This window comes from Nyctereutes procyonoides, unplaced genomic scaffold (assembly GCF_905146905.1).
Source record: "Nyctereutes procyonoides isolate TBG_1078 unplaced genomic scaffold, NYPRO_anot_genome, whole genome shotgun sequence".
Classification (NCBI taxonomy): Eukaryota; Metazoa; Chordata; class Mammalia; order Carnivora; family Canidae; genus Nyctereutes; species Nyctereutes procyonoides.
The window spans coordinates 37,719,769-37,735,143 of record NW_026575046.1 but is presented as its reverse complement, the minus strand read 5'-3'; the positions used below and the strand labels follow the sequence as shown (position 1 = coordinate 37,735,143).

At 46.7% G+C, this 15,375-nt stretch overlaps 1 protein-coding gene across 2 annotated transcripts in view; it reads left to right on the top strand.

Annotated features, from left to right (window-relative positions):
- Positions 1 to 1,672: 1,672 nt before the first annotated feature.
- The window catches only part of CCNJL (cyclin J like), a 56,025-nt gene continuing 42,322 nt past the window's right edge, over positions 1,673 to 15,375 (top strand). The window contains exons 1-2 of one of the 2 annotated variants that reach the window (XM_055324792.1): positions 1,673 to 2,035; positions 2,792 to 2,906. In XM_055324792.1, the coding sequence (XP_055180767.1) occupies positions 2,844 to 2,906 (63 nt within the window). In that variant the 5' untranslated portion in view covers positions 1,673 to 2,035; positions 2,792 to 2,843. Of the gene's footprint in view, positions 2,036 to 2,300; positions 2,432 to 2,791; positions 2,907 to 15,375 lie in introns of those variants that run through there. The other variant, XM_055324793.1, reaches the window with a different exon arrangement.

The window sequence follows — 15,375 nt, the reverse complement described above, 5'->3', positions numbered from 1 at the left end:
TCATAACATGGACACCACCTTAGTGGCCTGTCCCACATCACAAATCTAAACCTAAGTCAGCCTGTACTTTTCTGGAAACACTTGGCAAGGAAACCTAACATACACCAATCACAAATCTCCAAATTAGCTTTAGCTAGTTTACCTTACCTTAGAAAATAGGACCTGCTAGTCTTGTAAGGAAACTCCTAACCTCCAACTAGCCAGTCATGCTCTGCTTCTGCATTGCCTTTTTTAACATTCTAGAAAACTTGCTCTTGCCCCAAATCCCTCTGGAATAGAGCTCCACTGCTGAGACCCTGTATTCCTCCAATCCATGGACTGTCTTCCCTTGAATAAGGGATATCAGACTTGTTAATAAATTGTTCTGCCATTTAACAGGTTCTCATATTTATATTGGTGATGGTTTAAGTAAATATCTAGTTTTACTTTTTCCTCCAATTAATTAATTTCCCCAGCCTAATTTATTGAAGAATTTATTCTTTTTCCCTCAAAAGTGAAATATCACATTTATCCTAAGGTTAATTTTTAAGTATCTTCTATAGATATCTAGACCTCAATTATTCCACTGATGCTTATCCATTCATTCTTGCATCAACGTCACACTATTATAATTACAGCTTGGCAATATGTTTTTTAAGATTTGGTAAGGCAACTCTATTCTCCATTTTTAAAATATAAAAATCTTAGGTTTTCTCACAGATACTCTTCCATTTGAATGTTACAAGAAGTGTTGTGTGTCATTCCTCACCCACCCCTATCTATCTGCAATCATTAGAATTTTATTACAAGAGCCAATCTGAGGGGCGCCTGAGTGGCTGGCTCAGTTGATTGACCATCAGACTCTTGGTCTCAGCTCAGGCCTTCATCTCAGGGTTCTGAGTTCAAGCACCGAGTATGGAGCCTACTTAAAAAAAAAAAAAAGTTAATTTGAGTAAAGTTGGTATTTTCACCTCCTTCTATTTCTTCAAGCCTTTCTTATGTTTTAACTTTGTAACTTCATTATTAAGAACCTGCACTTATCAGTAAGTTTTTTCCTAGGTATTTCATACTTTTACAAGAGCATATGCACACACACACACACACACACAATTCTTTCAATATTAAAATTGCTCTCTCTAAGCTCCAGTTGAAACTTATGAAAGCTGACTTTTACATTTTTTTTCCAGGTGGGCATGTGTTTGGAGGAAATCAGTCAGAAACTGAAGGTTCCTTAGTAGTGGTTATTATTGAGTGTTTTTTTTTTTATACCTGCCACGTCGATTATCCCTTTACACGAATTATCTTATTTAATGATACACCATCTCCAGCAGGCTGGTGCCATTTTTATTCCCATTTACACAAGAAGGTTCCCAGTCTGAGAGTGTGTGAGGAACTTGGCAAAAATCATGTAGTTTGTAGGTGGATTTGAAACAGGTCTGTGATCTCCAAAAGTATGGGGGGGGGGGGGTACGAATCTGCCAGGAGGAGAGCCTACCAACGTGCCAATAGATCAGCTGATTCAAGGGAGTGCCTTTCCTAAAACAATCAGCTGAACTGAAATAATGCTTTCCACCCACCGTACCCTTCAAAAAGACCGGTTTTCCGCCAACCTGGGACGCAGATCTACAATCTGCAGGGACACAATAAATACCAGTTTTATTCCCTCGATCCTCTTTTAGAATCAATGAGTCGTGGATAACCAGGGCGGCTCTTCTGGAGCTTTCGTGGGAATTGGAGACCTACCTCCCCAACGCAGGACAAGTTAAAAAAAAAAAAAACAAAAGAAAAAGAAAAAAGAAAGAAAGAAAGAAAGAAAGAAAGAAAGAAAGAAAGAAAGAAAGAAAGAAAGAAAGAAAGAAAGAAAGAAAGAAAGAGAGAAAGGTGGAACCTACGTGGGACAGGCTCCGGCTGCGCAGGCGGGAGACCGGACTTTGGGGGAGCCGCGCGCCTCCCGCGTGGTGCGCGCAGGTGGCGCCACGGGGCCTGCGCTCCCCGCCCGCCCGCCCGCCCGCCCGCCCGCCGCGCGCCCGGGAGGCCACCCCGAGTCCCCGCGAAGGTGAGAGGAGGCTTTCCACCCAGGCGGGGGAGGAGGGCGGGCAGGAAGCCGAGCCAGCGCCGGCGAAAGAAAAGACTCCAGTTCCCAGCCCCCCGCCCCGCGGGGTGCGGGCCGGCGGCGCATGCGCGGCGCCCGGCCCCCAATTCCCCCAGCGAGCGAGGGAGGCCCCCGGCGGCCGGGAGGCTGCGAGCCGCGGCGGGACCCGGGCGCACGGGCAGGGGCGCGGCGGCGGCGGCGGCGGCGGCGGCGGGAGCGGGGAGCGGGGAGCGCCCGGCTCGCGCGCGGACGCGTGCGGGCGCCCGAGGGCTCCGAGGGCTCCGCCGGCTCCGCGGGCTCCGCAGGCTCGGCCCTCCTGGGGCCCGCGCGCCCCAGCCCCCCACGCCCGGAGAGGGATGCGTGAGTCTCGCCCCGGCTCTGGGCAGGATGTGGGAGCAGGACAAAGGCTGGGCGGCGGGGGAGGAGTTGGGGACGGCGAGCCGGTGGCCGCGGCCGGAGCCCCGGGCTCGGGCGGACCTCGCGCCGTCCACAACTTTCGCTGCAACTTTGGCGAAAAAGGGAGATAAAAATTCCGCCAAGTTGCTGCACGGCTCCGGGTCGCCCCGGCTCCCGCGAGCAGAGGGCAGAGGGGCGACCAGCAGCTCCGCCGCGCCGGCCGGGGCCCCCCGGGGCCGAGCCCGGGTAGGGACGCGGGGGTGGGCGCCCGGGGGGCGAGCTGCGGCTGCGGCTGCGGCTGCTCAAGTTGCCGTGTCCACGCAGGGAGCGCCCCGAGAGCCCGGTAGCGTCGGCTCGCGGCGCCGCGTACCCGAGGATGGATGAGCCGTGGTGGGAAGGGCGCGTCGCCTCGGACGTCCATCGCACCCTGCGCGAGAAGGTCAGTTCCCGCCCCCCCCGCCCCCCCCCGGCCGCGGTCCCGCGGCTCGTCCTCAGCGGGGTCTGGATCCGATGTCCGCGTAGGCGCTGGAGACTCCCGGCGCCTCGCTTTCTTGCTGCCCTTACCTTTCTCCCGGAGTGTCGGGGTGGGGTGCGGGGGGGGGGGGCAAACTGGAGATGGGGAGTGCTTTAACTGGTTTTAGGAACCCAGACCTCTACACGGAGATAGTCCCTGCACTCCCTAAAGCTGTATTTCCCGCAGTATTGACACCTGAGATGATTTTAAATAGTACATTTTTTTAAAAAAAAAGTGTGCATTTATTTTTAATGTGAAACTTAAAAATGCATACCTAGCAAGTTCTGCATAGGATAAATGATGCTGATTCCCACCGACTGTAACGATGTAGCAGTTTCTTTTAAGATAATAAAAGTTGTGACTGGGTAGAAAGACACGTGTGGTAAGTGACAGTGTAAGGTATGTACAGTTATGCCCCCCCCTCAAAAAAAGAAATCTCTAGGATGGAACTGAATACAGTTTAAGAAGCACTAGTCTAAATGAGAGGCTATGAAACTGGGAGGAAGTGGGGAGAAAACAAACTCTCCCCTGCCCCTGCCAGTTTGTCTCTGGGGACAGCTGAAATGTGATCCCTGCACTCACTCCCCTCACTTAAAGGAAAATGTGCCGATGGGCACTGCGGAAGGTAGATACCCCCAAGCAGATTGGTGACATGGCCTTTGTGTCTTGCCTTCTGCCTCTGGACTGAGACTGGGAAGGGTGGTTTGAGAAACAGGTGTGATATTAAGGAGTGTATTGGTTTTCTAGGGCTACTGTGACAAGGGGACTTAAGAACACCCGAAACGTGTTCTCTCACAATTCTGAAGGCTAGACGTCCAAAATCAAGGTGTTGGCAGGGCCACCCTAATCTTTGCTGCTCCTTGGCTTCTAGATGCCCCATTCCAGACCCTGACTTGGTTGTCACAGGGCATTCTATCTGCGTGTCTGTTTTCTCTCCATTTAAGGACACTAGTCATTGGAATAGGATCTACTTTAATCACATATGATCTCTTGTTAACTAATTACATCTGAAAAGACCCTATTTCCAGGTAAGGTCTCCTTCAGAGATTCTAGGTAGACATGAATTGGCACTGGGCTAGGTGGGGGATGGATATTATTCAGCCCAACATAGGGAGGGAGACGTCTTCCTGGTGGGATACCAGGGTCCCTACACCAACAAGGTCCCGCATCCCGTGCATTTGTATCCAGTGTCCATGGAGTTCTGCTTAAAAAGTCACCAGCTATCCAGGTTTTTTTTTTTTTTAAGATTTTTATTTATTTATTCATGATGAGACACAGAGAGGCAGAGACATAGGCAGAGGGAGAAGCAGGCTCACTGCAAGGAGCCTGATGTGGGACCCGATTCCGGAATCCCGGGACAACGCCCTGAGCCAAAGGTAGATGCTCAACCGCTGAGCCACCCAGGCATCCCATATCCAGAGTTTTCCACCCCCTCATCAGGGAGTAGCTGTCTTCCAGCCAAATTATGTTTTCTTTTTTTCTGTACCTCCTAGTCTACCTCTGTCTTGCATTGGCAACCAATGCAACCAATTGGTTACCACGCTGTAGCTTTTTTCTGCTTCCTTTGGTCTTCTTCCTGGAACAGAATGGCCAAGGAGCAGCTCATTCTAGGCATCTGGAGAAGAAATCTAAGTCTTGGTGTGAAGGTAGAAAGCAGGGATAGTGGGTTGGTAGACCAGGCAGTGTAGTCTTGGACCTTTTCTGGAGGTGGTGGCTAAGTGAAGTAGTGAGAACTGCCATGGAACCTGGGCTTCCGTGTTTATGGTGCTTGTCAGTTCTGCTCTTAGGTTAGCAGCAATGACTTTGACCTAATTTGTCCCTTTGTAGCAGGAAGGATTTCTGAGAGCAGTATAAACTAAATCAGCTCAGTCACCTGAGAATCCCCAATCTTTATGAGTCTCCCAGCCACTCAGGAGCAGGGGCAGGCAGTCCCCTGTTGTGTCTCACCATGCCAGAGCGCTTAGTTTCCTCTGGGCTGCCCACCTCAGAGGGAGGGCAGCTTTGTCCAGGGTTTACAGGTTAGAAATAAAAACCTCACCCAGGGCTTGATGCCCAGGGTCATCTGTGGTCTTGAAGTTAATCTTATAAGGGGAAATCCCATGTTCCTTTGGCTATAGTGTCCCGCCTTCCCAATATGTTAACTATTTTTCTTCTTTATTTCCTGTCTCTGTTCAAAGAAGCAGATAGTTTGAGACAATTTGGCTTCATGGAGAGTTTGCAGAGAAATGTGAGGACAGGGGGAAACTGGTATCCATACCAGCCTCACCTCTCTTAAGGACTGAGGGTTTATTTTTCCCAGAGCAGTATTTTAGTAAATATCTGTTAGGCTCACTCGATTAACGCAGGAAACAAGGCTGGATGACAGAGAGAATGGGAGCCGCACTTTGTCAGATGTGCGATTCCAGAATAGCATTATACTACCGAATGTAAAATGCGACACTGTGGAAATGAACTGTGGTGTTGAATGCAAACTAGTTACGGGGATCAAACTCTGACCTGGTTGTTTAACCTCTCTGAAATTCTTTGAACCTGGTGCCCCCATTGTCCATTCTTCCCACTAATACTGGAACTTAGATCATGTCAGTTCCCTGCTTAAAGACCTCCAGTGTCATCCCATTGCACTCACAATTACTTCTACCTGTAATACCTGACACAGTTGGGCCCTGGCCTGCTCTCCTACCTTGCCTCCCACTCCTTCCTCCTTTCTCTTACTTGAATGAGTCAAGCTCATTTTGTGTCTCAGGGCCTTTGCACTGGCTGTTCCCTCTATTTGAAGTCTGCTTTTCTCTATTACTATTCCTTTGTGTCTCTCTTATCAACTCATCCTGTCTTGTTTTCTTGATAGTATTTACCAGTATCTGGAATTATTTTCTGCTTATCATCTTTCCCCCTATGCTAGAATGTGTGCTCTGTAAGAACAGGCCTGTGTCTGTCTTGTTCAGTGCCAGGTGTCAGTGTCCAGAATAGAGTCCTCTGATCTGAGTGGAGTGGTGAAAAGAATGAATCTTCTTTAGTTTTCTCTTCTGTAACGGGGCGGGGGGGGGGGCGGGGGTTGTAGTTGATAGGAATGTTAGGAGGGAGTGAGAGGACTGGAGGACTATGGGAGATTCGTGGTAGGCACGTGACAGGCATTGTGCCTCTTCCACTTAACGATTGTTAAATGTGAGGCCGAATGTGAAACCGACAGCCACTTTCATGTAGCGTGTGGTTAGAGTAAGGCTTGGGGTTTGTGACCACCCTTAGAAGGCTTCACAAGTGTGACAGGTAGTCTTTGTGAAGAAAGGCGTCATTATCCCATTGGGCTTTTGGATCGTGAGGGTTTTGAGGCTGGGAAAGGCATCAGTTTGCCTAAAGTCACGCACCTGGGACCCAGCAGCTAGACACCCATCAGCAAAATCTAAGCAGCTAGTCTCAAGCATCCTGACTGTGAAGCAACCCTCCTCCTACCCATTAGGCTCTGAAGAACGGTCTCCTTCTCAAGCTGCCTTTACTCCATGCTCAGCCTTCAGTTGCCCCCTTTGTCATCCTTCCTGGTCCTATTGCTTCTGTTGGAACTGACCTAGAACCCCTTTCTCCAGCTACTTTCTGCTGGGGCCAGGGGCTGCCAACCAATACAGTGGGGTTAGGTTTCTTACTTGTAACACCTGTGCCCTTGAACTCCTTCAGTGAACCTGAGGGGAGGAACAGATCCTCACTGCCAGTGGTGACAGTGAGGCTGTTGGTGGTGTTTCCTCGGTAACCAGTTGCATGTCCCCATGAGTATTCAGATTAAAGCTGAGAGTCACCTTTTCTTTCTTCCCCCCAAAGAGGAACGCACCTTAAGTTTAAAGTGAGCTTTAGAACTAGTTTAAAATTTAAGATCCTGGGTGCCTGGTTGGCTCAGTGGTTGAGCGTCTGCTTTCGGCTCAGGTCGCGATCCCGGGGTCCTGTGATCGAGTCCTGCAACGGGCTCTCCACAGGGAGCCTGCTTCTCCCTCTGCCTATGTCTCTGCCTCTTTCTCTGTGCCTCTCATGAATAAATAAATAAAATCTTAAATAAAATAAACTAAATTTAATATCCCATCCTCCCAAAGTCATGTCGACAAGCCCTACTTGGCATAATCTGGTAGCTTTATCTTCAGGAGTCCTGGGGAGCCTGTGTGCCAGATGTTCTCTCCTTCATCCTATTTGCCTCCTCCTGGAATTGGGGGTCACATGACACCTTGGGGGTCTTCTTGCCCTGCCCCGATCTGCAGAGCAATCAGCCTACTTCTGAAGCTTGCTTTGTTGCACTCTAGAAAACTTTAGCTATGTAAGACCATGTTTCTTAAACCAGTAGACTGATAAAGGACATTTTTACTGATTTGTGGCTGAATTTATACAAAGATCTTCTTAAAAACCATCAACAGATGACATTTAGTGATGATAACGTTGGCAGCTACTGTCTATTGAGCAATTACTGCTGCAGGCGGGGTGCCAAGCATGCCCCCCATGTGCTGTCTCATTTACATCTCATATCTGCCCTAGTGCTAGCATTGACCTTGTTTTATAGATGGGAAACTAGAAGACTCGGGAGGTGTAGGTAACTGTTGAGAGCAACCAGATCATTGGATCAGAGCTTGAACATAAATTCATTTGCAAAAATATCCATTTTAACAAAGATTGGAAACGAGTGGCAGGAGACAATCAAGGCTCTGCCGTCTAGAGCACTGAAGGCTCTGCGGTTTAGTCTGTGTTACAACGACTCTCTTGGATTTTCTAGAAACCACCCTGAGAAGCTAGCAGTCCTGGGCTCTGGCCTGACTCTGGGCATTGGAAGGGCTGAGTGCCTGGCCAGGGCCTTCCTTATTGAGTTCTGGTACCTCACCTGTGTGTGGTGCTTCTCAGCCTCAAGTGATGTGGCCTCTCCTATTGCCTGTCCCTGGGGTGGACATGATGGTGTTCTCACTTCTCAGAGCAGGGGAGGGGACACCTCCAGGCCTCCTTCTCTTACCTGAGCCCTGACAGCCACAGGTGGTAGGATCTCACCCCAGCTCGGTCCCCTGCCCCTGGGTTAAGGCCACACCATTTTCTAGTGGCTTCTAAAGCTTTCATATCCTTTTATTTATCTCTTCCAATATCAGTGTTTTTTTTCTTCTCACTCTTCTCCCGAAATTCCTTTAACTTCCCCACTGCAAGGCTGAACATTTATACAAAGTGCTGATCTAAGTCCTTGCTTCACACCGTAATTGGTTTTCTATTCCCTTCCCCTCCTTTTGGGTTTCTGCATACCCAGGAGACAGTTGTTCCCAAATCATGCAGACAAAACTGGATCTGCCAATAAGAAAATGCTCTAGGGGCACCTGTGTGACTCAGTAAGTTAAGTGTCTGCGATGAGCTCAGGTCGTGATCCTAGGGTCCTGGGATCGAGCCCTGTGGCTCCCTACTCAGCAGGCCGTCTGCTTTTCCCTCTATCCCTTCCCCTCCTGCTCTAGCTCATTTGTGTTGTCTCTCTCTCTCTCTCTAGTAAATAAAATCTTTACCAAGAGAGAAAGGAAGGAAAGAAGGAGGGAGGGAGGAAGGAAGGAGGGAGAGAAAAGAAGGAAGGAGGGAAGGAAAGAAAAAGAAAATGCTCTAGACACTAGTGATGGGATATGTCTGCCCGGCTTAGTTCCAGAAATGTGTCCTTTAAGCCTTTCAGACCCCAGTTGCTGGTTTTGACATGCCCTTACCTGTCAACAGGGCTGCTTTCTGGTTGTGGTCTTCAAGGGAGACCTGATGCTGCTGGAGAAAGTGAGGCTTTTTTGTCTCAGCAGGGTTTCCCACAGGCCTGTTTGCAAGCCTGATCTAGGCTGCCCCCCCCCCCCCCGTGGGAGGGGGAGCTTGGTGAGATGGATGGAAGGTGGGTTGGGAAATGGGGTGGGAGGGGGAGCTTGGTGAGACGTCCTTCATAGAGGCCTCAGCTCTGAGGCTCTGTGACACCAGCACCCCCACCTGTTTTCTGAAGGGAACCGGGGACAAAACTGAATCAGAACTCCTGCTTTCTCCGGAGCCACCCTGGTCTTAGATGACAGAAGCGCTCAGTGTGCCCACAGCACCCACTTGAGACTTGGTCTCCGTGCATCTTACCAGTGGAAGAAGCAAATTATCTTGGAGCCTTCCTTTCATCTGCACCTCAAGGGAGTGCAATCCCTGCTGCACCTGTCTCTCAGGTGTCCCAGGGGGGAATGCATGGGTATGGGCATCCTTGGGCAGCCTTTGGGGCCTCTGGATTTGGGGGTGGGGTGGAGGGTTGGCGGGCACCCCTGTTGGCTGGAGAAGCCTCTGCTGAGTGAGGGGAGGACGTTTAAGGCTTTGAGCTGGCCCTGTGCCTTTGCCCTTGACTTGTTCTTTGTCTTCCTAAACCACACAGCCCCTTGGGGAAAGGGAGTGCAGCCAACGATTCTCTGGTGTATCTGGGCACCTGGCAGAAAGAGGTGACACTGTGGGTCTGCTGTTTTCTCTCTTCTCGGTTTTCTTTTTTTTTTTTTTAAGTTATTAAACATACACATACACACAAAGTAGGGTGGGGTTGTATTTTGTTTTTGGGGTTTTTTGCTTGTTTGTTTAGGAGACTGCAAAAATAAATACAAGCAAACAGAAGAAAGTAAAATTCCTCCTACAGTCCCAGCACTTGGAAGTAATCTCTGTTGATATTTTGGGTTAGGTTCTTCTGTTCCTTTGTCTGCATGCCATCATGATACATTTTTATTTTGGTTTTTGGGTTTTGGGTTTTTTTTTTTTAGTAAAAATGGAAAATATCTTGTCTCAAAACACTCTGCTCATTTCACAGTATATCATGCACACACTTCTGCATTATTGTTCTGCACCCAATTCCTGGTTATTGGACATGAGCAAAAAAAAAAAAAAAAGAAACAAGCGATTGTGCTTATTTAGAATGAGTAATATGAAAACATGATTAAAAAATAAGCTATATAAAAAGGTAGATGGTGAATAGGTTTCCTTCCACCCTGTTCCATACCCCTAGCTTCCCATCCTAAAAGATACCACTGATTTCAGCTTCTCGTGAATCCTTCCAGTTATTCTATGCATAAACAAACACACATGTGTATGTGTGTTCTAACACAATTGTAGTATAATTTACACTTTCTTGTACCATTTGATTTTTTAAATATGTTTAGGAATTTAAATATTTCCTGTGAGGCCAGTGAATAGAATCTCCATGACCAGAAGGAATTTTTTTTTTGTCTTTTCTGCTCATTGTAACTATAAAGGTATATAGTAGATACTCAAATTTTTACTGAACAAATGGATGGAATATTCCTTCTTGGTCATTTTTTACCTAAATATATATGTTTTTATCTTACAAAGTGCTATTGTAGTATGTACGTTATAGTTAAGAAAAAAAGTATAGTTATAGTATAGTTAAAAAAAAGTATATACTATTTTACTATAAAAAAAGTACTATACTATAGTATAGTTAAGAAAAAAAGTACAAAAAAGAGAGAAAGTAAGTACTATTGTAGTATGTATATATAGTTTTTAAAAAGCTATCTATAGCTTTTATAGTTACATCATTTACTATTTTTCTGCAATATCATGTATCATGTTTTATTGTGTGGACATACCAGGATTTGACTGGCTCATCTCCTTGTTGGATATTTAAGTAGGTCTGCTTATTCATTTTTTAAAATTGTATGATGTAAAGATCTTAAGTGTGCATACAGTTTACAGTGCACAGTGAGTTTTGATAAATGTATGCACTCATGTAACTACCACCATATTCAAGATGTGAAACATTGCCACAGTACCTGGTTGGCTCAGTTGGTAGAGCAAGTGACTCTTGATTTTTCTGGGTCATGAGTTCAAGCCTCACTTTGGGTACAGAGATTGCTTGAATAAATACACTTGAAAAAAGATCTTAAAAAAAGTTACAGGACATTGCCATCAACCTAGAAAGCTCCCCTGTGCTCCATCCTGCTCCCAACCCCAGGCAAGGATCTGCTATTTGTGGACTGTATTTGTCTTTTCTGGAGTTTCATATAAGTAGAGTTACCCATATGTACTCTTTTTCTGTCTGCCTTTTTATACTTCGCATAATGTGTTTGAAATTTGTCCATGTTGTTGTGTCTATTAGGAGTTCTTTTTCCTGCTGAGTAGTAGTCCATTTGCTTATGTATATAATACAACTCTTTCATCCAGTTCTCTCTTGTCCTCTGAGGCTTTCTAGTGTACCGTTTGATTATAAATTGCACCGTGGTAGTGACTCTAGTCTGTCTGTGAGTGTGGTTGTGGGAATAAATTCCTAAAATGAAGTTGTTGTTCACAACAATTTCAGAAGAACTTTGCATATCACCAGTTAATATATTCCTGAAAGGTTGCATCTGCTTGTACTTCCACTAATGGAGTGGGAGAGTGCCTGCTTCCCAGCAGCTTTGCTAGACTACATATTGCTTAAAAAAAAAAAAAAATCAGTGGCCTTTAGATAGGTCAAAATGGCATCTCCTGGCTGTGTTTGAAAAGGAATCAGAACCCAGAGTGGGAACAGCACTGGAGGCTGTAGGGGTATGAGAAGGGAACTCTCAGTATCTTCCAGGACCTGGGGAGCCCCATCTGCAGCAGGGATCTAGCCTGGGATGCATGTCAGGCTGGGTGAGGGCTGTGGGGGTAATCTTCCACTCTGATCAGAAAACTCCCAATGCTCTCTCTTAGCCCCCTCAGCTTGGGCTGCTCCCTACCCTCAAGTGGCACATATTTAGAAACTGAATCCTTGGGGCACCTGGGTGGCTGGGTGGCTGCCTTTGCTCAGGTCATGATCCCAGAGTCCTGGGATCGAGCCCCATGTCGGGCTCTTGGCTCAGTGGAGAGTCTCCTCCCTCTGCTTCTCCTGTTCATGCTCTCTCTCTCACATGCGCTCTCTCTCTCTCTCAAATAAATAAAATCTTAAAAAAAAAAAAAAAAGAAACTGAATCCTTCCTGAAGCTACATTTGATTGTCCTGAGACATCGGCTCCCTTGGAGGTCAAGGAGCAGGTGGTGCCAGAGCCTAGGCATTCTTTGTGATGGAGACATCCTCACTGGTACCGTGAGCTACTTAGTCCAGAAATGACCATCCAGTGACTTGGGTAGGGGGTTGGGGGTTACAAGAATGGGAGGGAGGGTCATTAGAAGAATCAGGAACTAGATTCAATAACTAAGGAAAAGTTGGAAAGAACCTAAGTGCCCATCAGAAGGGAATTGGTTTTGTTGTGGTTCATCTAATACACTAAAATATGTTGGACCTATTAGATCTAATACTGTGAAAGACAGCTTTGCACATAATGGCTATTGATTTTTCTGGTCATTGTGAAAAACCCAGACAACTACATGCACGTCTGACTCTGGAGCATATCTCTGTCTTTTTAACTTTTTATGATAGAAATTTTTAAAGATACACAAAAATAGTAAAACGAATCCCTATGTATCTTCCACCAAGCATAGTACTTATTTCCTCTATTTCCCAGACAGCATGTCATTTTTACCTATAAATATCTGCTAACAGATCTTTTTTAATATAACAACTATGCCATTATCACATCTTGCAAAATTAATAATTCATTAATATCTATTTTTGTCCAGTCCATATATACCTTCTCCACTTGTCTCAAAAATGGTTTTTATCATTGCTTTATTCAAAACATTATCCAGATAAGGTCCACATACTACATTTCTTTAAAAATTATTCTTGGGGCACCTGGGTGGCTCAGTCAGTTGAACGTCTGACTCTTGAGTTTGGCTCAAGTCATGATCACAGGATTGTGGGATCAAGCCATGCATCGGGCTCCACACTCAGTGGTGAGTCTGCTTGGGATTCTCTCTCCCTCTGCGCCCCCCTAAATAAATAAATAAATACATACACACACACATACATACATTTTTTTAAAAAGTTACTTTTAAGTGTTTTATTCTCTGGTAGTGTTCCTGCCCCCTCACCATTCCCTTACATTTTTTTACCCATAACATTGATTTTGTTTGGAGAAGCCAGGTCGTTTGTTCTGATAAATGTCCCCTACCCTTGATTTGGCCTGTTACTTCCTCATGGTATTATTTGCCTTGAGTTCGCTGTCAACAATTTGTTTTCTATACTTCCCTACTCTTGTGGGATTTTAATATGCTCTAACCTACTTATTGTCGAGCTGACTGTGCAAACATCATTTCCTCAGAGAAGCCTTCCCTTACTCCCAGACAAGGTCAGGCCTGGGACCGTTGTTATGTTCTCAGACCCGCCCCATATTATTCCTTCAGCACTCGGCACAATTTGTAATTATACACTTATTAAAGGGATTATTTGATTTAGAACTGGCTTCCCCCTCGTAAAGGGCAGGCTGGGGCTGTGCCTCTTCAGTTCCAAGCAGGATGGCTACTGCACATCACGGACACCTTATCTGGAGTCTGTGCCCCACAGCCCACACATTGCCTTCCTGAACTTGGCTGTTGAAACGGGCTTATAGGGTGGGCCATGGGCTTATGGGGTAGGGCGCGTGGCTCCCAGTAACTCCATCCTGCTGCTGGGAGCTTAAATGCTTGGCCAGGATTTCCCTATTCAGTGGGAGAGGTGGGGCTTTAAAGCCCTGTGATCTGCTGTCCAGAGTCTTACTTAGGACAAGCAGAAGAGTTGCAGCCAGCCTTGTAGTTGGTGATGGTGAAACACACTTCCCCTGAGTGACGTGAGAAGGCAGGAGTTAGTGATACAAAGCTGTTGGCTCGCAGTTGATCTCTCTTGATAGTCTCTCCTTTTGTGCTCACTTTCTGTTTTGAAATAATATCAGACTTACAGAAGAGTTGCCAGCATGGTACACAATTGTGAACATTTTATTTTTTAAAGATTTTTATTTATTTATTCATGAGAACAAATAGACACGGGCAGAGGGAGAAGCAGAGGCTCCATGCAGGGAGCCCGACCTGGGACTCGAGGGTCTCCAGGATCAGGCCCTGGGCTGAAGGTGGTGCTAAACCACTGAGCCACCCAGGCTGCCCTGTTGTGAACATTTTAATGCATTTGCGTTATTGCTCTCTTCTTCCATCTTTATTCATTTTTTTTTCCTGGAACCAATTTGCAGGCGTAATACCCCATTACCCCTCAACACTTCAGGGTTTATTTTGCATGGTTACTTTCGAGATTGGCCATGAAGTGGTTTCAGGGGGTAATTTTTGTCAGACTCCTAGGGACATCTTCTCAGGTGTTAGGAACTTCCCTGGAGGCCTGTTTGGGAAAGAAGGGATTTTAGCATTCTGGGGAGAAAGGAGGAAGCCTAGTGGCCACAGACAGCCTTTCTAAACCTTGAGTCTGGGCAAGGCAAAATTCTGGCTCATTTCCTTGGACCATCTCCAGTGGCCTCATTGGCAGACAGCCTCTTTATCCACCACTTACTGAGCCCCAAGTATAACCTGTAGACTTTGGGGGGGGGCACTGTGAGCAGTGTGGACTCAACCATGCCCTGGGGACCCTCAGCAGTAGTAATAAGAGTCCACATTACTGTACATTAATGGGTGCTTGCTTGACAAACATTCCCTTCCATGATTGTAGTCCTCAGGCAGCCCCCTCTAGTATGTACTGTACTTATATCCCCATTTTACAGATGGAGACATCCTCAAGTTTAGATAGTTAAATGACTTACCTAAGGCCATACAGCTAAGAAGGTGGCAGAGCCAGGATTTGAAGTCAAGCAGCCTGGCACCAAAACTCACATTGTTAACCACTGTACAGATGGTGACACCTTGTTGCCTAGAGATGTGTGAAAAGCTTCAAAGAGGAGGTGTGGTTTGGGCTGGGTTCAAAGGATAAGCAGAAGCTTGCTAGGCAGAGAGAAGTGTGGAGGAAGTTCATCTCCCGGGGTCCAGGGCATCGTGTGACGGCCATGCTGTGATGGCTACGCTGTGATGGCCACACTGTGATAGCCACGTGGTGAGCTGCGAATAGAATGGCTGACCAGTGAGTGGGGGAGGGGAAGGAGAGGGACCCAGGAGCGTTGGCTCTGGGAATGTGGGGCTCCCAAATGTGTACCTGTATCCTGTGAGCATAGGGAGTACTAGGAGGAGGGAGTGCTGGATCACTGGAAATGACCTTGGCAACCTGTGTCTTCAGTGTTGGTGGTGATCCAAAGAAATGGCATCTGAACGAGGGTGGGAAGTGGGGAGACTTGAGAGTTTAGGAAATAGAGTCAAAGGACCAGATAACAAAGGAGGGAAGGGCTTCAGGTTTCTTCCTAGTTGGAATAAAGTAAATTTCTATTGCTGAGCACGATTGGCTTTTTTCATGGTGAACATGGTTCTTAGAAAACTCCTCCTAGCATGTGCTGGTTTCTGTGTTCTCTTTAAAGACTCCCACTAAGTTAAGGGATTTGATGTTTATTGGGTGCCTGTAAGAGGCCAGATGATGTTAAATGCATGATGTATAT